The sequence below is a fragment of the Procambarus clarkii genome, chromosome 5 (genome assembly GCF_040958095.1).
Source record: "Procambarus clarkii isolate CNS0578487 chromosome 5, FALCON_Pclarkii_2.0, whole genome shotgun sequence".
Taxonomy (NCBI): domain Eukaryota; kingdom Metazoa; phylum Arthropoda; class Malacostraca; order Decapoda; family Cambaridae; genus Procambarus; species Procambarus clarkii.
The window spans coordinates 8,095,442-8,118,967 of NC_091154.1; the positions used below are offsets into that span (position 1 = coordinate 8,095,442).

Here is a 23,526-nt window from a genome sequence, read left to right on the forward strand (position 1 = left end):
CACTCCGCAACCACCCTTTCCGTAGGGTTTTCCCCTTTGCGTAATGGAGGTTGCATTCGAGAAAATATCAAATTTGCTTTGGTCTTGATGTACATGTGCTGATTCACTAAATGTCGGAAAAAATTTGGCATCTGTTACTTGGCATTGCTTGACAAATCAACCACACAGGCTAGATGAGGCCTCGGTGCTACATTAAACGTCCTAAATTATGACTTTGCATAGAAGATGGTTTATATATTCTAGAAAATGAACACAAATGATTTCAAGAAATCATAAAATACATTGGTTTTCTTTTGAATTTTCCTGAAAATAACTGAGAAATTACAATAGCAGCAAACATTTGGATCATAAACCATCTCTTAAACAAAAAATAATAATAATAAAAAAAAGGACGCTGTAAACATTTAACCAACATACAGGCAAAACGCGTCACATCTCTGTGGACACAACCCATTCAAGTGCCCGGGTGGCCCTCTGCACCACAACTCAACCTCAAGGTGTGCAAAGATACCATTACATACTGGATCTCCCAATTCAAAGTTACTTGAATTTGTACTTTTGACAAGTGAGTTATGCAAATACAGCAATTGGATATTAAACATTCAATGAGATGTAAATTTTCTAAATCATTTGTCTTCTAGTTAAGGTAAAGTTAGATGCAGTTTTAGGCAAACAGGGGGGCTGACAAAATCCATCGTAACAGTGTCTTAGCTGTACCTGGAGGAGAACAAAAGAACATACCCTGCAGTGCGTGCGAGGAGCCTCTCTTGGTGATGTGGCTGACAAAAGTCTTGAATGCTCCCTTGCTGTTTGGGCTAGTTATGCTGGCTCCTGCTGTAGGTGGAGTTGCCCCGGTATGGGAGGGGGTCTGAACAGGAGTCGTGTCAGAACCCTGGCACTTTTGAAAGAATTTATGGTGGTCAGAGAAGCCCCCACTTTCCTCTACTGGGGAAATTGAAAGCGGTCCAGCATTACCGGCACCTTGAGCATGCGAAACGTTCGATTCCTTGCCAAGATCACAGCTGCTGAAAGAACTTTTGCTGCTCTTTTGTTTGACTTCTGAAAGTCGTACCTTGCGTCGTGGAGGGGGTACAGGATTGCCATCCTTGTCAAAGAGCGCTAGAGATTTTCGGTCGGCACCTTCCTGAACGTTTGGCTTTTTGGCAAGATCTTGTTCTATGAATTTGGCTTCATCAATGGGGCTTGGCCTTGGGGTGGCTTTTGGGGTTGGCCTGGGACTGGTTTTAGGAGTTTCTCTGGGACTTAATTTGGGACTAGCTGAAAAGGCACCAGGTTTCACTTCATGGTTGTTGCTCTCAATGTTTACCTCATTTCCCTTTTCAGAATCATCTTTTGCTTCTTCAGCTTCTTCTGCATCTTCAATGTCAGTACTTCCTTTATGGTCTGATGTATTCTCTATTTCTTTCCTCTCTCCATCTGGCCCAATAACTGTAATGTCATCCACATAAAAGTCTGAATTCTGTTCAATGGAGTTGTGTTCAGAAGAGAATGCCTTTCTGAATTTTGCATCAAGTTTTGTAAGCTGTTCTTTTAGTCTGAATCTTGAATGTCTCTTAGCAGCATCGTGATTGTTTTGTTTATCATCTCCCATCTCGGTCTTTGGGAAGTGCTCAGGTGTGATTGACCTCGACCTTGGACGGTCGGGTCTCAACTCATAACCACCTTCAGCCTTGTCATCATCATCTTCCCCTTCTTCCCATTGCCAGAGATCATCATTAACCTGTTCCGCAGCCTCCTCAGCACCATCATTTCCTTCACTTGCCGAGTTTTTCTTGACTAGAAGAAAATCGTCCACAAATTTGTCTTCCCTCTCACCTTCTTTCCCTTTGCTATCTCTGTCATCTCTCTCTTTTCCTTTGCTTTCCTTTCGTCCGAGAAGCTTCATGATCTCCGCCTTGGCGTCGGACCCATATTTTCCATTGGAATTCTTCTTCTCGTCTTTAGTCTTTTCTATTCCCTTGCTGTCCTTCCTCAATAGTTTAAGGACCTCCGAGTCCCCCTTGCTATCACTGCGGTTCACCGACTTTCTCGAGTCTTTCAGGTCCTCCTTGCTCTCTTTCCTGATCAACTCATCAGTTTCACTTTGGTCACGGCGTAGATAAAATGTGGATGATCCCAAGTCCTTATTATCCTTAGGGAGAGAGTTGGCAAACTAATATAATTACAGCTGAAAGCAATATTATCAAAGCAACAAGCACAGAAAAAAGCAGTGAGAATCCTTATACATTAAACGTTCAATACCTGCTCTAGAGCATAAGTTCCCGGTATACAGTAGAAGCCTGATCTAAAATACCAAAAATAAGCATGAAATTACTACATCTATTTCAATAGATTTCTAAGCAAAAGTTCTCAAGATAATTGACTAATATGGTCAATAAAAACCATAGACCAGGGGTTCTTCACCTGGGGGTGGGGTATCCATACCCCTTGGGGGCATGGAAATCAAGTAATGGGGGGTATGGGGCTCAATGCTTTTTTTTTTTAATTAGAATTAACGTTACTGTTAATAACGTTAACAAAACGTTACTGTTAGTAATGTTTCCTCAATTTCATGTTTTGATTGTACAAAAACAGAACAAAATTGCACTAGTTGCAGCTTAGTTATGATTTGAGGTTTGCCATTTTCTATAAATATACATTTCTAAATCCTGAAGATTTTCTTTCGGCTGTGGTGTTCCAACCCACATGTAAACATAAGCAAAGATATTGACATCTTTTGTAGTAAATTATTTGGGGCAATGAGGGAATTGGGAATCCCTAGAATGCCGGTCCAAGTCACTTCATTGGCCCAAATAATAATCATGGTGTCGGGGAACAGGCAGCTAGCTAGTGCATACAGTATATATAGTACTTGTTAGACTAATATCAAGTTTTCCCCGAGGTTCGAATTACTGACCCTCAACCATAGGATGCAACCCCACAAGAAGCTGACTAACTCCTGGGGACCTACTTACTGCTAGGTGAACAAAGGCATTAGGTGATAGGAAATGCATCTAACCATTTCTGTCCTGACCCGGATTCGATCCCGGAATTTTCTATTTTGACTCGAGAACGAACCCAACTGTACACACTGATATATCACACTGTTGTGATTTCTTTGAGATCATTTCAAGTCATACTGGTACCAAATAGGACAGTGATGGTGACTATTTCAACAGTCTGCTGAAGGGAGTATAATGACATATTGTGTAATAAATCAGGAGGGGGTGTCTAAATGTAGAAAAGGCTAGGAACCCCTGCTATGGACAATGTGCAATTAAACACCAATGAAGAATGCTTCCACATTTCATTTACTAATTTTTTCTGCTAGCATTAATATAAATCTGATCCAAGATATTCTCAAAATATCCCATATTATTTATATAATACATTGTGAAATAAACAAAATTTTCAATGGTTGTATGCATTCTTCAGTTAATTAGTTTATATTAGTTCTACAAATTCTCTCATAATCCAAATTTTTATATATGCTTTACAATACTGTTTATATCGCCATTCAAATTGTAAAACAAATGTTATACAATTTTGACTAAAGTTTCACTTACACTGTTCAATCCAGCCATAATTGTAACACTGTGAAAACTATGGTCAATAAAGTTTCTAATTTGAACTGTAATTTATATAGGCCCATAAACTTTTTTTCAATTTTAAATTACTATGCTCTTTAACCCTTACAGTGCTACAGTTACTTCTTGTAATTTTCTCTTGTATTCCAGTCACTACGTGTGGTTCTCTCCTCCTTAGTCTTTACGGTCTCCTCTACACAGTTCCTACACCTACCTTCTTAGTCCCCACTGTGTCGTCCATACAGTCCCCCACCTACTGTCGTAGTTCCCACTGTCTCCTCTACACAGTTCCCCCACTTATCTTTCAAGTCCCCCCATATAAAGTACGGTACAGTAATGATACAACAGCCCAGGACAAACTTAAATATTGTCATTTTCATTGTAATTTGCACATGTGGGTTGGATTATTTACAACAACATATATCCACCTTCTATTCAGGAAGTTCTAAGGCTTCTTTCCAAATAGCTAAAAATAACAAGAACCCAACAAAGAGTATTTATTAATTTTCAATAATGTGCAAGATATTCTAAAGCTCTGTACAGTACTTGTAATGCTCTCTAGTCCAGATCATATGGAGCCGACCCCTCTCTGCGTTAGCAAGACATTCGTGTTAGCATGAGTTCTTACCAGGAAGGAGAAAAAAATGAACATTCATAATTTTTTGTATCACAGCCAAAATAATTTACAGTATATTTCCACCCACAAACATAAATTCATGTGGTTAGGGTAGACTGGAAAGGTTAGTTTTGACTGCTGGCTGCTAAGGCTTCTTCTTGTGAGCATAGGTCTCTCAATACCATTTAGTAACCTGGCCAAAACTCTCGGTAACCTGGACAAATCCACAAGGGCCGTGATGAGGATTCGAACCTGCATCCGGGAGCATCCCAGACACTGCCTTAATCGACTGAGCTACGACATGGTAAAAAGAGTTGAAACCAAAGGTCTGCTGAACTTACTGGATCCCGCAGCCTCTCTGAGGCACAAACCAGGGTTTTACACAACTCCCCCATACACTCGAGCTATGTCAATAGGCCGTTCTCCCTCTTCGCCCTTACATCATTACACACAGAAATCACACTAACGTGATGCATCAAATGGACAAATCCACAAGGGCCGTGACGAGGCCTAGTGACATAGCTCGAGTGCATGGGGGAGTTATGTAAAACCCTGGTTTGTGCCTCGGAGAGGCTGCGGGATCCAATAAGTTCAGTAGAACTTCGGTTTCAACTCTTTTTACCATGTCGTAGCTCAGTCGATTAAGGCAGTGTCTGGGATGCTCCCGGACGCAGGTTCGAATCTTCGTCACGGCCCTTGTGGATTTGTTCATTTGATGCATCACGTTAGTGTGATTTCTGTGTGTCTCGGTAACCTAGGTTTCTGTCTGAGTTTGAGGAAGTTTGGAAGAAAAACTTGGACTTTTATGTTGTCCGGATTACCCAAAGGTCCAGGGAAACAGTGTCAAGTTAAGCAAGCTCTTATAATATTGCACCACTGTATTTAATATACAAAACTGAGAGTAAAATTGCACTTGGATATGACTACTTAGATATAATCTTACAAAATGTATAGGTAACCCATAATTTGCAAGATACTGTATTATGCAGATTCAGCAATACATGAGTTAAGCCCCTTAAATACCACATTAATAAATGTGACATAGTACTGCCTATCATGTGTGTGCCCTTGTTGCTGCCAAGCCACTGTTATCTAGTATTGCCTAGCATATGAGTTTGTTTGGTGCCACAAAGCCACCCTTATCCAATATTACCAATCACGTGTGTGTAATTACCTAAGTGTAGTTACAGGATGAGAGCTACGCTCGTGGTGTCCCGTCTTCCCAGCACTCTTTGTCATATAATGCTTTGAAACTACTGACGGTCTTGGCCTCCACCACCTTCTCACTTAACTTGTTCCAACCGTCTACCACTCTATTTGCGAAGGTGAATTTTCTTATATTTCTTCGGCATCTGTGTTTAGCTAGTTTAAATCTATGACCTCTTGTTCTTGAAATTCCAGGTCTCAGGAAGTCTTCCCTGTCGATTTTATCAATTCCTGTAACTATTTTGTATGTAGTGATCATATCACCTCTTTTTCTTCTGTCTTCTGGTTTTGGCATATTTAATGCTTCTAACCTCTCCTCGTAGCTCTTGCCCTTCAGTTCTGGGAGCCACTTAGTAGCATGTCTTTGCACCTTTTCCAGTTTGTTGATGTGCTTCTTAAGATGTGTGTGTGTGTGTGTGTGTGCCCTTGTGCGTCCCCGCCACAGCGACCCAGTAATGCCTTTCATGCATGAGAGGTTAGTGCCGCTCTGTTACTGTGACCAAGTATTTTGTTATATATATATGTGTGTGCAGGCAAGCATCTTTCTTTCCGTGCTGCTACTAAATGCCTTGTCCAGGTCTTCTTATAGGGCATGATAATCGTCAATTTTTTTACTTTCCCCATGACAATCGTCCAAATTTTTTATCTTCCCCATTATAATCATCAAATTATTTATCTTCCCTAGTATTTCAGCATCATCAGCAAACAGGAATACAGATAATTCTGTATTCCTTCTTGTCTTTGTAGCACTGTAATTTAGAAATGTGTACGTAGCGAGTGAATAAATTCAGCAGTGGAGGAAAGTGCTCATCCATTGGGTATTATTGATGATTTTAAAGGTTGTTTGGGATGGCTTCGTAATTTCAAGAAAAAGAAGGAAGATATTCAGGTGCAAAGTTAGGCACTGATGTATGCGTGAGCAATCATTTGGAAGAAAGCGGCAACTGTTTTTTTGCCGATTCATATGCAATTTCTTTCTAATTTACAATGAAGCGGAAACTGATATGGTTTGGATGCATTTACAATATAGCTGAAACTTGTATGGTTTGGAGGGTTCTACAATGTAAGAGAAATTGAGCTTGTTTGAAGGGATTTGCAATGTAGCAGTAATGGAAACTGATCTGGTTTGGAGGGATTTACAATGTAGCTGATAATGATCTGGTTTGGAGGGTTTTACAATGTAGCCAAGACTGATCTAGTTTGGAGGGTTCTACAATGAAGCGGAAAGTGATCCGGTTTGGAGGGATTTGCCATACTGGGCTAGTAGCATGGAGAAACCGTACCTGGTGAAAAGGTCAGCCAAGAATGTGTTCTGGCCCTTGTGTGTGTGTGTGTGCGCCAGTGTAAATGGCAACTGTAGCTAAGGCTACAGAGCACAGAGCCTCAGTACTCACCTAGTTGTGCTTGCGGTGGTTGAGCTTTGGCTCTTTGGTCCCGCCTCAGGACCAAGGCCTCAGGACCTGGCCTTCAGTGATTACAATTTCACTAATACTTGGGTAACATAACATGATATATTAACTGACCAGTTTCTCCAGTATTTTTGCAAAGAAAAAAAAGTATTCCAAATTAGGGATAGATATTTGAACACAAGTGAGGAGCAGGCCTTATAGCTGCTCAATAACATCACGGCATATAATTCCTGTTGTCAGGAACCGGAGGTCTGTATAGTACTTGGGCTTATCTAGGTCCCCAAAGGATGAAACCCACATGTGCCTAAGCCCCAGGTACCTATTTTCCTAGGTAAACAGTGACATTAGGTGAAAGGAAAAACCATTTCAGTCTGGCACAAGGATTAAATCTCAGTCCCTCTGGTTGTGAATCGAGGCTGTAGACTACTATGCTAAATGACATTAAAAGCTTAAAATAGGGTCTTGGGAGTACAGTGACTACACCCTCGGCTCACAATTAGGGATCCCAGATTCGATCTGCAGGCAGGACAGAAATGATATGGGCATCTTTCTTTTCACCTGATGTTCAGTTCACATATAGGTACTGGGAGTTAGTCGACTGTTGTGGGTTGCATCCTGGATAAAGTCAGTAGTTTGACCTTTGGGAAACCTTGATACAAGCCTAAAGTACAGTATATAAAAATCCAATCCCCATCAAAACAAATTTAATTTGCTCGAGTCCTGAGAGATCAGTGTAGAGTCCATTTGCAACCAAAAGATCCCATGCTTAGTACCCACGACAGGTCAGAAAGGTTTGGGTATGTTTCCTTTCACCTGATGCCTCTGTTCACATAGTAGTCAATAGGCACCCAGGAGTTAGGCAACTACTGTAGGCTGCCGAACTCCTAGTTGGTTATCCTGGGGAAGATCAGCAGTTCGATCTTGGGAGACTTTCTTCCCAAGAGCGGGAATTAAAATACAGTACAACCTCGATTCAACGTACCCCGATTCAACGAATCTCCGGCTAGTTCGCACACTTTTCAGGCCGGATTTACTCACCCGGTTCGACGAACAATGGTTCGCCGAAGCGGGGGATGTTCGGATTTGCTTACGATGTCGAGACAGAGTTCACAGATCAGTGGAAAACTTTCACATTCTATCACAGATTACAATTATTAATTCCTTCATATGACAAGTTCGATCACACAAGTGGACCACACAAGTGGACCGCACAAGTGGTCCACAAGTGGTCCACAAGCTTATGATGTTGGGACAGAGTTCACAGTGGTAGAAAACTTTACCATACCATCACAGATTACAATTAATAATTCCTTCATATGACAAGTTGGATCACACAAATGGACCACACAAATGGACCACACAAGTGGACCACACAAGTGGACCACAAGTGGTCCACAAGCTTACGATGTTGGGACAGAGTTCAAAGTGGTGGAAAACTGTTTCATTCTATCACAGATTACAATTAATAATTCCTTCATAAGACAAGTTGGATCACACAAGTGGACCACACAACAAGTGAATCATATGAACCAAACACCAGCCAGAATGGTCCACAAGAAGTGACGCATATTAACCAAACACCAGCCAGAGTCGTCCACACAAGTGAACGACTGAGTTTCAATGATTTTCGTTCACCGATTTGTGGCACACGTATCTTTGTAAATTAATTTAAAGGCTGAAGCGTGAATAGCTAGCTAATATGTTGAAATCTTCTTATATACATTTTCTGTGATGAAACAAGACGAGTGAGGGTGGACAGATAAGGGAATACTGTACAGTAAACCTCACTTTACAGTGAGGTTTCACTCACTTTCGTCTGTGTTGTTATAGTTCAGTGACCCATGGCTTTGAACGTTTCACATTAATAAATCATTTCTAAAACTGGTGTTTTAATAACTCTTTATTATCCTAATTAAACTAAACTATATAAAACCAAAAATATACTGTAATAGAATAGATATCTCCTATTTGAGAAATTATTCACATTATTGGCAGCACAACTCCAGCACAGTATTTTCAGTATTTTTGATTGCATTGATAAATTGAATTTTCAAAGATTTCAATTTATTTTAATTTTGATTTAATTATTTTGTGTGACACTGCGTTAGAATTGAGCTGTGTTGTTTACCACACGGTTAATTTTGTAAGTATAAGAATAAAGGCCACATCTGTGACAGGTAAATACATTTTTTTATGAAACAGCCCCATCTGTTGCATATAGGGGGGAGACACGCTATATTAACTATGTTTCGATTCCATTTTAATGTGTCCAATTGCATCGACAAAAGAATTTTCATAGATTTCCATTATTTTCATTTTGATTTAATTATTTTGTGTGACACTGCATTGGAATTGAGCTGTGTTGTTTACCATACCGTTCATTTTGTGAGTATAGTTAATTTTTTATATTTTTTCATTTTTTCATTTTGTTTTTAATTGTTTTTTTTCACTGATGGGAACATCAAATCATTTGGAATTCATTGGACGAGGGGATGTGGGAAGGTGGTAATGTTAAAGAGACCAAGGGGAGAGGGGAGGGAAGAATGGTGGGGAAGATGAGGGGACGGGAGTGGGGGATGGTGGAGATCGAGGGTACAGGGGAGGGGGGCATTGGTGAGAGGCCAAGGGGATGGGGGAGTTTGGGATGGTGGGGAAGAGGGGACAGGGGAATGGAGAGTGGTGGGGAGGACAAGGGGACAGGGGAGTGGGGAGGACGAGTGGATGGGGGAGGGGAGGGGTAATGGTAGGGAGGACAAGGGTACGGGGGAGTGAGAGATGGTGGGGAGGACAAGGGGACAGGGGAGTGGAAAACAGTGGGGAGGACGAGGGGATGGGGGAGGGGAGGGGTAATGGTAGGGAGGACATGGGTACGGGGGAGTGAGAGATGGTGGGGAGGACAAGGGGACAGAGGAGGGGAGGACGAGGAGATGGGGGAGTTGGGGATGGTGGGGACAAGGGGACAGGGGAATGGAGAATGGTCGGGAGGACAAGGGGAAAGGGGGAGTGGGGGAAGGTGGGTAGGATGAGGGGATGGTGGAGTGAGGAATAGTTAGGAGGACAAGAGGACGCTGGAGTGGGGGATGGAGGGAAGAACAAAAGGCTGGGGGAGGGGGGGAATGGTAGGGAGTATAAGGGGTCGGGGGAGTGGGGATTGGGTGGGGAGGACTGGGAGACCAGGGAAGGTTGCTGTGGCTGAGGAACGCACATAAGTTGTCGGGTACAGCTAGAGTGAGTGAGTGAGTGTGTCTATATATATATATCCGAAACTTCTTTGGATATATATATAGGTACGATTTATATATATATGTCGCACCTAGTAGCCAGAACGCACTTCTCAGCCTACTATGCAAGGCCCGATTTGCCTAAAAAGCCAAGTTTTCATGAATTAATGTTTTTTCGACTACCTAACCTAACCTAACCTAACTTTTTCGGCTACCTAACCTAACCTAACCTATAAAGATAGGTTAGGTTAGGTTAGGTAGGGTTGGTTAGGTTTGGTCATATATCTACGTTAATTTTAACTCCAATAAAAAATAGTTGACCTCATACATAATGAAATGGGTAGCTTTATCATTTCATAAGAAAAAAATTACAGAAAATATATTAATTCAGGAAAACTTGGCTTATTAGGCAAATCGGGCCTTGCATAGTAGGCTGAGAAGTGCGTTCTGGCTACTAGGTACGACATATATATATATATATATATATATATATATATATATATATATATATATATATATATATATATATATATATATATATATATATATATATATATATATATATATATATATATATATTATACATATTATATTATATATATATATAATATATATATAATATATATATTATAATATATTATATATATATTATATATATATAATATAATATATATATAATATATATATTAGAATATATTATATATATATTATATATATATATATATATATATATATATATATTATAATATATTATTTATATATATATATATATATATATATATATATATATATATATATATATATATATATATATATATATATATATATATATATATATTATAATATATTATTTATATATATATATATATATATATATATATATATATATACATATATATATATATATATATATATATATATATATATATATATATATATATATATATATATATATATATATATATATATATAATAATTTAGGATTATTTTATTGAGGTCCCCCCCCCCCCCCCCTAAGATTGAACTACTGATCTTCCTTCAGGATGCAACCCCACAGCAGTTGCCTAACTCTTGGATACCTAACGTATTTGCTGCTAGGCAAATGAGCATTAAGTGAAAGGAAAGTGCCCAACCATCCCCACCCAATCTGGAAGTCAAACCCAGGATCCCTGATTGTGACTCGAGAATGACGTTAACTGTACAATGAGACCCTACTAATCAGCAGAACAGGCTAGAATACATTTTCATAATAAGAATATTGTGTGCACGATGAACTGAAAATAAATTTTGCATCTGTGAGAAAATATTGAGGCCGTATGATAGGATTGAACCAACGTTCCTGGACTTCCCTGACACACGCACCACTGAATGAACTGTAATTAAATCATTATGGTCCAGTCATATGACCTCAAGAATATCTTGTGTTTACAAAGAAATGTGCTTCACTGAACACAGCAATTTGGATTAATTAGATAAGAATTTCACAATAATATAAACTCTAATATTCATTCCAATAATATTTCTGCAGTGTAATTATTAGCATCAATAGAGCATTAACCATTTTGGTATACAATCGTTAGAGCAGGCTTCTACTGCCCTCCCTCAGTTGCTAACAAAATAATCTACCTTCATCCGGACTAGTAACATAAACCGCACAATACACTCCGCAAATAGACTAATCTCGATACAAGATGATCTGAATCATGAGTCACAAAATTTGCTGTAAAGCAGATGTCACCTATAGCACTTCTCAACGTCCAAATTTACTCTGCATCACCAAAGACATATCGACTTAATGTTAAACTAGATTAAAACTAGCAAAAATTTCTCGCTCTCAAACTGGATTACCAACAAAATCTTATGTGCATTGAATAACATCAAAATTACTCACTAGACTGTCCATACAAAATAGGATAACAGGAAAAATCAATTACATTAGTAAATATGCCCAGGGATATTTACGTACAAGAGGTGGTAACCACAGTTAATGAGAACCCCAATGGAACCGGTCTTATCATTGTAATTTTTTTTCGGTTCACTAATCAATATGTAAACAATGTAAAAGTATATACAATATACCTTCATGAAGAAAATACCTTGTGCAGAGTGGGGGAGAAATTTATTTTGGATTTCGCCACCATGGCTTCGTGGGGAATAGGAGTGGTATGCCGGCGGAATGGAACAACACGTTGGAAGCAAAGGAACTGTTGCTGAACAGACTTCTTATTAATGAACATGTGAGCAAGATATTAGGCAAATACAAAGAATCCTTCATTATGATCATCACTTTTATGAGACAGAATCCATTTTCATTGTAGTTTGGAAGAATTTTAATAGGAAAAAATTATTTGATAGACATCAAATTTGTTTGAAAACAAGTGTTGCTCATCCAGAAATTGTCCGTCTCACCATGATGCAATTGGCTGGCAGTATATACAGTATTTTCCAGAGAATGTAACATGTTTTTGATCCACCACAAACTGAATACATATTACATTTGCAAGCACAAAATCTATTTCAATAAACTTATAATGAAACATACTAAAGCAGTTACAGTTTTGAAAGAAGAAAATCCTCATAAATTTGGTGCAAATTATATGCCGGGAAAATACGGTAAAACTTGCCGAGATGTACCCATTACGAGTTATTCCTGAAGAAGCTATAATGGCCAAATATTCAATAAACCAAGTTCCCTGGTGTGCACTTCATAGTTTTGTCACACCCTGATCACAGTGTGCCATGCAGATATATCTAATTTACATTAAGACCAATTATCTATTGTCAATTTACGTGCTCACTCTTAAAATTACTTCAGGAGGTGGAAATATTTAAGCTACTAGAGTTTACGTTCAATTACCCAGGCTCTCCTCACTGTATGGTGTGTGTAGCATGAGCATCAGCCTTGTGTACTGATAACAATGGCCACACCTACACCTGTGGATACTGACACACTACACCCGTGGATACTGACACACTACAGCCATGGATACTGGCACACTATTGTCATACCCTTCAAGAAGACCTGGACAGAATTAAATCGAATAAGTATATGGAGCACCACTTTGCAAATGGAATTTAATGGAAATAAATGCCATGTTTTAAATGTGGAATAGGAGAACATAGACCCCACACAACCTAAAAATTATGTGAGAAATCTTTAAAGTCTGATAAAGAAAGAGATCTAGGGGTAGTTCTAGATAGAAAACTATCACCTGAGGATCACATGAAGAACATTGTGCAAGAGGCCTATGCAACACTTTCTAACTTCAGAATTGCTTTTAAATACATTGATGGCGAAATATTAAAGAAAGTGTTTACGACTTTTGTTAGGCCAAAGCTAGAATATGAAGCAGTTGTGTGGTGCCCATATCTTAAGAAGCACATCAACAAACTGGAAAAGATGCAAAGACATGCCACTAAGTGGCTCCCAGAACTGAAGGACAAGAGCTACGAGAAGAGGTTAGAGGCATTAAATATGCCAAAATTAGAACACAGAAAGAAGAGAGGTGATATGATCACTACGTACAAAATAGTAACAGGAATTGATAAAATTGATAGGGAAGATTTCCTGAGACCCGGAAATTCAAGAACAAGAGGTCATAGATTTAAACTAACTAAACAAAGAAGCCTAAGAAATATAAGAAAATTCACTACTACAGAGTGGTAGACGGTTGAAACAAGTTAGGTGAGAAGGTGGTGGAGGCCAAAACCGTCAGTAGTTTCAAAGCATTATATGACAAAGAGTGCTGGGAAGACAGGACACCACAAGCGTAGGTCCCATCCTGTAACTATACTTAGGTAATTACTACAGCCGTGAATACTTGCACACTACACCCATGGGTACTGGCACACTACAGACATGGATATTGACACACTACAGCCAAGGGTACTGACACACTACAGCCATGGATACTGACACACTACAGCCATGGATACTGACACACTACAGCCATGGATACTGACACACTGCAACCATGAATACTGACACACTGCAACCATGAATACTGACACACTGCAACCATGAATACTGACACACTACAGCCAAGGATACTGACACACTACACCCATGGATACTGGCACACGACACCCATGAATACTGACACACTACAGCCAAGGATACTGACACACTACACCCATGGATACTGGCACACTTCAGCCATGGATACTGACACAGTACAGCCATGGATACTGACACAGTACAGCCATGGATACTGGCACACTTCAGCCATGGATACTGACACAGTACAGCCATGGATACTGGTACACTTCAGCCATTGGTACTAGCACACTACAGCCATGGATACTGACACACTACAGCCAAGGATACTGACACACTACAGCAAGGATACTAACACATTACACCCATGGATACTGACACACTACAGCTATGGATACTGACACACTGCAGTCATGAATACTGACACATGGCACCCATGGATACTGACACACTACAGCCAAGGATACTGACACACTACAGCCAAGGATACTAACACACTACAGCCAAGGATACTGACACACTACACCCATGGATACTGACACACTGCACCCATGGATACTGACACACACTACACCCATGGATACTGACACACACTACACCCATGGATACTGACACACTACAGCCATGGATACTGACACACTACAGCCATGGATACTGTCACACTACAGCCATGGATACTGACACACTACAGCCATGGATACTGTCACACTACACCCATGGATACTGACACACTGCACCCATGGATACTGACACACTGCACCCATGGATACTGACACACTACACCCATGGATACTGACACACTACACCCATGGATTCTGACACTACAGCCATGGATACTGACACACTACACCCATGGATACTGACACACTACAGCCATGGATACTAACACACTACACCCATGGATACTGACACACTACAGCCATGGATACTGACACACTACAGCCATGGATACTGACACACTACAGCCATGAATACTGACACACTACAGCCATGGATACTGTCACACTACACCCATGGATACTGACACACTACAGCCATGGATACTGACACACTACACCCATGGATACTGACACTACAGTCAAGGATACTGACACACTACAGCCATGAATACTGTCACACTATACCCATGGATACTGACACACTACAGCCATGGATACTGACACTACACCCATGGATACTGACACTACACCCATGGATACTGACACTACACCCATGGATACTGACACACTACAACCATGGATACTGACACACTACAACCATGGATACTGACACACTACACCCATGGATACTGACACTACCGCCATGGATACTGACACACTACACCCATGGATACTGACACTGCACCCATGGATAATGACACACTACACCCATGGATACTGACACTACACCCATGGATACTGACACACTACACCAATGGATACTGACACACTACAGCAAAGGATACTGACACACTACACCCATGGATACTGACACTCCACCCATGGATACTGACACACTACACCCATGGATACTGACACACTACAGCCAAGGATACTGACACTACACCCATGGATACTGACACACTACACCCATGGATACTGACACTACACCCATGGATACTGACACACTACACCAATGGATACTGACACACTTCAGCAAAGGATACTGACACACTACACCCATGGATACTGACACACTACACCCATGGATACTGACACACTACAGCCATGGATACTGACACACTACAGCCAAGGATACTGACACTACACCCATGGATACTGACACACTACACCCATGGATACTGACATACTACACCCATGGATACTGACACACTACAGCCATGGATACTGACACACTACAGCCAAGGATACTGACACTACACCCATGGATACTGACACACTACACCCATGGATACTGACACACTACACCCATGCATACTGACACACGACACCCATGGATACTGACACACTACAGCCATGGATACTGACACACTACAGCCATGGATACTGACACTACACCCATGGTTACTGACACACGACACCCATGGATACTGACACACGACACCCATGGATACTGACACACTACAACCATGGACACTGATAGACTACAGCCATGGATACTTACACACTGCACCCATGGATACTGACACACTACACCCATGGATACTGACAAACTACAGCCATGGATACTGACACACTGCACCCATGGTTACTGACACACTACACCCATGGATACTGACAAACTACAGCCATGGATACTGACACTACACCCATGGATACCGACACACTACACCCATGGATACTGACACACTACACCCATGGATACTGACACACTACAGCCAAGGATACTGACACTACACCCATGGATACTGACACACTACACCCATGGGTACTGACACACTGCACCCATGGATACTGACACACTGCACCCATGGATACTGACACACTGCACCCATAGATACTGACATTACACCCATGGATACTGACATTACACCCATGGATACTGACACACTACAGCCATGGATACTGACACACTACACCCATGGATATTGACACACTACAGCCATGGATACTGACACACTACACCCATGGATACTGACACACTACAGCCATGGATACTGACACACTACACCCATGGATATTGACACACTACAGCCATGGATACTGACACACTACACCCATGGATACTGACACACTACAGCCATGGATACTGACATTACACCCATGGATACTGACACAATACAGCCATGGATACTGACACACTACACCCATGGATACTGACACACGACACCCATGGATACTGACACACTACAGCCATGGATACTGACACACTACAGCCATGGATACTGACACACTACAGCCATGGATACTGACACACTACAGCCATGGATACTGACATTACACCCATGGATACTGATACACTACACCCATGGATACTGACACACTACACCCATGGATACTGACACTACACCCATGGATACTGACACAATACAGCCATGGATACTGACACACTACACCCATGGATACTGACACACGACACCCATGGATACTGACACACTACAGCCATGGATACTGACACACTACAGCCATGGATACTGACACACTACAGCCATGGATACTGACACACTACAGCCATGGATACTGACACACTACAGCCATGGATACTGACACACTACACCCATGGATACTGACACTACACCCATGGATACTGACACACTACACCCATGGATACTGACACTACACCCATGGATACTGACACTACAGCCATGGATACTGACACACTACAGCCATGGATACTGACACACTACAGCCATGGATACTGACACACTACAGCCATGGATACTGACACACTACAGCACTAGACACCGACAATCTACTGCCCCAGACACTGACAATCTACAGCCCCAGACACTGACAATCTACAGCCCCAGACACTGACAATCTACAGCCCCAGACACTGACAATCTACAGCCCCAGACACTGACAATCTACAGCCCCAGACACTGACAATCTACAGCCCCAGACACTGACAATCTACAGCCCCAGACACTGACAATCTACAGCCCCAGACACTGACAATCTACAGCCCCAGACACTGACAATCTACAGCCCCAGACACTGACAATCTACAGCCCCAGACACTGACAATCTACAGCCCCAGACACTGACAATCTACAGCCCCAGACACTGACAATCTACAGCCCCAGACACCGACAATCTACAGCCCCAGACACCGACAATCTACAGCCCCAGACACCGACAATCTACAGCCCCAGACACTGACAATCTACAGCCCCAGACACCGACAATCTACAGCCCCAGACACCGACAATCTACAGCCCCAGACACCGACAATCTACAGCCCCAGACACCGACAATCTACAGCCCCAGACACTGACAATCTACAGCCCCAGACACTGACAATCTACAGCCCCAGACACTGACAATCTACAGCCCCAGACACTGACAATCTACAGCCCCAGACACTGACAATCTACAGCCCCAGACACTGACAATCTACAGCCCCAGACACTGATAATCTACAGCCCCAGACACTGACAATCTACAGCCCCAGACACTGACAATCTACAGCCCCAGACACTGACAATCTACAGCCCCAGACACCAACAATCTACAGCCCCAGACACTGACAATCTACAGCCCCAGACACTGACAATCTACAGCCCCAGACACTGACAATCTACAGCCCCAGACACTGACAATCTACAGCCCCAGACACTGACAATCTACAGCCCCAGACACTGACAATCTACAGCCCCAGACACTGACAATCTACAGCCCCAGACACTGACAATCTACAGCCCCAGACACTGACAATCTACAGCCCCAGACACTGACAATCTACAGCCCCAGACACTGACAATCTACAGCCCCAGACACTGACAATCTACAGCCCCAGACACTGACAATCTACAGCCCCAGACACTGACAATCTACAGCCCCAGACACCGACAATCTACAGCCCCAGACACTGACAATCTACAGCCCCAGACACTGACAATCTACAGCCCCAGACACCGACAATCTACAGCCCCAGACACCGACAATCTACAGCCCCAGACACCGACAATCTACAGCCCCAGACACTGACAATCTACAGCCCCAGACACTGACAATCTACAGCCCCAGACACCGACAATCTACAGCCCCAGACACCGACAATCTACAGCCCCAGACACTGACAATCTACAGCCCCAGACACTGACAATCTACAGCCCCAGACACTGACAATCTACAGCCCCAGACACTGACAATCTACAGCCCCAGACACTGACAATCTACAGCCCCAGACACTGACAATCTACAGCCCCAGACACTGACAATCTACAGCCCCAGACACTGACAATCTACAGCCCCAGACACTGACAATCTACAGCCCCAGACACTGACAATCTTCAGCCCCAGACACTGACAATCTACTGCCCTGGATATCGACAATCTTGTGCACTAAATATCAACAACTGACAGCCCTAGATATCAATAATCTACTGCTCAAGCTATTGGCAATCAACAGTCCTACATATTGACAATGTGAAACCATAGTTATCACCAAGGTATAGCCCTAGATATAGACAATCTGTTCCCCCCCCCCTAGATATCGACATTCTACAGCCCTAGATATCGACACATTACAGCCCTAGATATCGACACTCTACAGCCCTAGATATCGACACATTACAGCCCTAGATATCGACACATTACAGCCCTAGATATCGACACTCTACAGCCCTAGATATCGACACATTACAGCCCTAGATATCGACACATTACAGCCCTAGATATCGACACATTACAGCCCTAGATATCGACACTCTACAGCCCTAGATATCGACACTCTACAGCCCTAGATATCGACACTCTACAGCCCTAGATATCTACAAAACACAGCCCAACATATTTACAAACTGCAGTGCTAGATATCAACAACCTGCAGCAACTGCTGTCACCAACTACTCATTGTTATCATACAAGCACTTCCTCTTTTAAAGACTAATTTCAGAAAGCAGAATATAATACCATATCTAACAGCATGTAGGAACCCTTACATCTGCAGCCAAATTAGTAAACTCTGGTAAACTAATACGGTTTCTACCATTAATCTTTAAGCATTAGTAAATGAAGATGGTAAATGCTTTAGGTCAACCTTTAAAGCATTATTAAACAAAGATGGGGTAATATTTTAGTACCGTAAACCTCTAGAGCATTATTAAACAAAGATGGGGTAATATTTTAGTACCGTAAACCTCTAGAGCATCAATAAACAAAGATGGGGTAATATTTTAGTACCGTAAACCTCTAGAGCATCAATAAACAAAGATGGGGTAATATTTTAGTACCGTAAACCTCTAGAGCATCAATAAACAAAGATGGGGTAATATTTTAGTACCGTAAACCTCTAGAGCATCGATAAATCAAAGTAAGTAATAGTTTTCAGCAAAAAAATATTAGATATATATCAATGACAAAAACTCTACCTCTATCTAATGCCCGTCCACCATAATGATCAGTGGGAGCTGTAACTGACATGTGTGTTGGTACATACAGTATTAAATTAATAAATCTCGTAGACAGAATACTAAAACATACATTATATATATATATATATATATATATATATATATATATATATATATATATATATATATATATATATATATATATACTGTATATAAACGCTTCACCACCTGTGGGAAATCTTCGTCCGCTCGCTCTCCCTTAAATGTCTAACTGAAATGTTTGCTAACAGAGTCCAGGGGAGGGGGAAGGGGGTTGTTAGAAGGGGGAGGAGAAAGGGGGGGGGGGTGTTCGGATATTCTTTCTCGTCTGCAAAATCTGAGGTGTTAATGTGTTATTCCAATTGTTACAGCACATAAACCTTAGGCGGGTAGGAATATGATCCAATGAAAAAACCTACATATTATATATATATATATATATATATATATATATATATATATATATATATATATATATATAATAAATTTTATAGATAGTGCATAACGTAATAAGAATGTGCGGTACTTATGAGAAAATACACAAGACTGTATGATGGGATCAAACCCACACCCCTGGGCTACCCAGGCGGCACACACGAACTACCGACTGAACAATAATGAGCCGACAAGCATTTCAACTCGACTACAAGTCAGTCTGGTAGTTACTTGAGGTTGAGGTAGTTATTTGGGCCCCTTGTGATTCAATCGGAAATGCGTGTGACCAGGAAGTCCAGGAAAGTGGGTTCAATCCTGTCTTATAGCCTCCATATCTTCCACCAGAATAGTAGTTTCGAGCGAAATTTAATGAACTCAACTAATATGCACGCAAACCTGAGGAAGTCGTTAGGGGATACGATCAACAAAATAAAATGCGAACATTTTGATACCTAAATCTTATTAAGTCGTTTGGTTTGTGATAACAAAAAACTAATGCCGAATGCTAGTAAGCTTTAAAATGAAGACCGAATACAAAATCCTGAATACTATCCTTAAAGTTTCACACATACAAGTAACTAATCACCAATCTATATTATTTCATCTTCTAATCAATATTAAAACAGAACTTTTCAGTGGAATGTTATGTAGACATTATAGAAAAAAATGTTATAGATACCATATTATCTGTCAAATGTGAGAAGAAAATGTTTATAAATTACAAAATTATAATGAAACGCCATTAACCTCCCCAGGTCTTAATTATGACCTGGGGAGGTTATACTCAAATAATGTGCATGATATACTCTCCTCACAAGCAAAATATATATATATATATAGTATACTCAACATAAAGCAAAGGAAAACCAAAATACAGCACATCAAATAAAATACACAACTGACAAATAATATAAGTATTTAGATGCACGAATATTTATGGAATAATTAGTTTACGCTGCAATACTCTTCCCAGCAAAAAATGCAAAAACAATACCTGATCAGACGAGGGTGATTTGCAACGCTCCTCCTCTTTAGAAGACTCGTTGCGCTTCGGTGAGCGAGGGACACGCTGGTATGGGTCGGCCGCCCCATACAGGTCTGGCGTGCCCATGTTCAGTAGGCACGATTTGGCAACATAGTCAACAATCACCAACCCACTCTCGTTACCATACGACAATCTGTTTAACACGCCACGAGTGACTTCCTAGTGCATGCTGCACTTGGCTAGTAGATAGTAGCAAATGAACACACACACACACATCAATAACATCAATGGCAGAAAAACAAAAATCCAAGCATATTCTACCAAAACTGTATGTGGTAAAACTTTCATGAGGGGAGATATTATATATATATATATATATATATATATATATATATATATATATATATATATATAAATAATATATATATATAATATACAGTGGTACCTCGCATAACGATTGCCCCAAAAGACGAATATTTTGGGTAACGAACGGCCCGATCGGCGTCAAATCGTCCCTTATGACGAACGCTGGTTTGAGTAACGTCAACACCACATGGTGGGGTCGCGCTGCTTCTTGCACATTCTTAGACGCCTCCGACGATGCACATAAATTATGTTGTTCTTGTTTAAAGATGCTAATGATGCTGGGATATAAAAGGGTGACTACTGAGATGTTGCAAAGCATTGACGTTTTTGTAGGAAAAAAGAAATGAAATGTCTGATATACAACAAATGTCAAAAAGGTTCGTTCGGTGTTCGGCAGGTAGGCTGCTCCATTATAACAATCTTTCTTTGTTTCAAATGTGTTCCATTTGTTTTTTATTTGTCATTTGCGTCTCAATAATGGAGAAGCCTACCTTACATACACTGAATAAACCATTATGACATTTTCCTTTCTTCAAATGTGTTCAATATTTATTTTTCATTTGCCTTATAGCAAAAGGTTCGTTCGGTGGTCGGCAGGTAGGCTGCTCCATGTTTCTTACATACAAAAAACGTAAATAATAAAAAAATGAAGAATTTTGAAAACCAGTACAAATGTCAAAAAGGTTCGTTCGGTGGTCTACAGGTCGGCTGCTCCATGTTTCTTAAAAAAAAAAAAAAAAACGAAAAATAAAAGAACTGTTGAAACAATTTGAAAAATGGACAAATGTCATAAAGGTTCGTTCAGTGTTTGTCGGGTAGGCTGCTCCATTATTGAGACGTAAGTGACAAATACAAAACAAATGGAACACATTTGAAACAAAGAAAGATTGTCATAATGGAGCAGCCTACCCAACAAAAACTGAACGAACCTTTTGCCATAACGAATATGAAAGACAAGGGCTGCTGGCTGGGTTAGTACTGCGTGAGCAACCATTTGTGGCACACGTGCCTCTGGCTCTCAAACACCTGTCCCACACGGTGTTGAAAGACTGTGCTCAGTCGGTGCAATTCAGACCCTTTTGTTTGAAGAACATAAGGGTCATAACATTGGTGAAGCTAGGCGCAATAAGGGCTTAACACAACGGTCGGATGCCAGTGATACAGCACCTATGAGGATGATACAGCAAGCGTATCCAGGTGTAGCTCTGAGCCCCACCCTTGCCATCTCTAATGTATATAGATGATACATAGATGAATCGTTTTCTGCGTTCAGTGATGATGCATCTGATACAAGTAGCATAGATTAACAGTGTTAGCGGCTTCCATGGTGGTGGTGTTCATTGATATTTTCAAGAATACCTGAATCTTTTCCTGACTGATGGACACTCTTTGAGGCTAGCTGAATCTCTTCCTGACTGATGGACACTCTTTGAGGCTAGCTGAATCTCTTCCTGTGTGGGACCTTACAAAGCGATCTTTTCAAGACTACCTTACAAATTGAGCTTTTCCTATAATCGTTTCAATACTACTTTATGCTTTACAAGCTTGGCTACATACCACCTACAAGTACTAAAGCCAAGGGTGCACGCAAGTGCGTTATTTGCAAGCACACATAACGATGAAACAGGAAGCAAAAATCTATCTGTAGCTGGTGCAAGGAGAGCAAAGTCGCGCTGTGTACCATGGACTACTTCGTTGACTATTATGCA

At 41.0% G+C, this 23,526-nt stretch overlaps 1 protein-coding gene across 3 annotated transcripts in view; it reads right to left on the reverse strand.

Annotated features, from left to right (window-relative positions):
• Tomosyn (syntaxin-binding protein tomosyn) overlaps positions 1 to 23,526 on the reverse strand; it is a 490,464-nt gene that overhangs the window by 155,586 nt on the left and 311,352 nt on the right. For all 3 annotated transcript variants that reach the window (XM_069339129.1, XM_069339132.1, XM_069339137.1), the window contains exons 13-14: positions 21,461 to 21,644; positions 742 to 2,152 (exon numbers count right to left, since the gene is read on the reverse strand). In XM_069339129.1, coding sequence (XP_069195230.1) covers positions 742 to 2,152; positions 21,461 to 21,644 — 1,595 coding nt within the window. The remainder of the gene's footprint in view (positions 1 to 741; positions 2,153 to 21,460; positions 21,645 to 23,526) is intronic.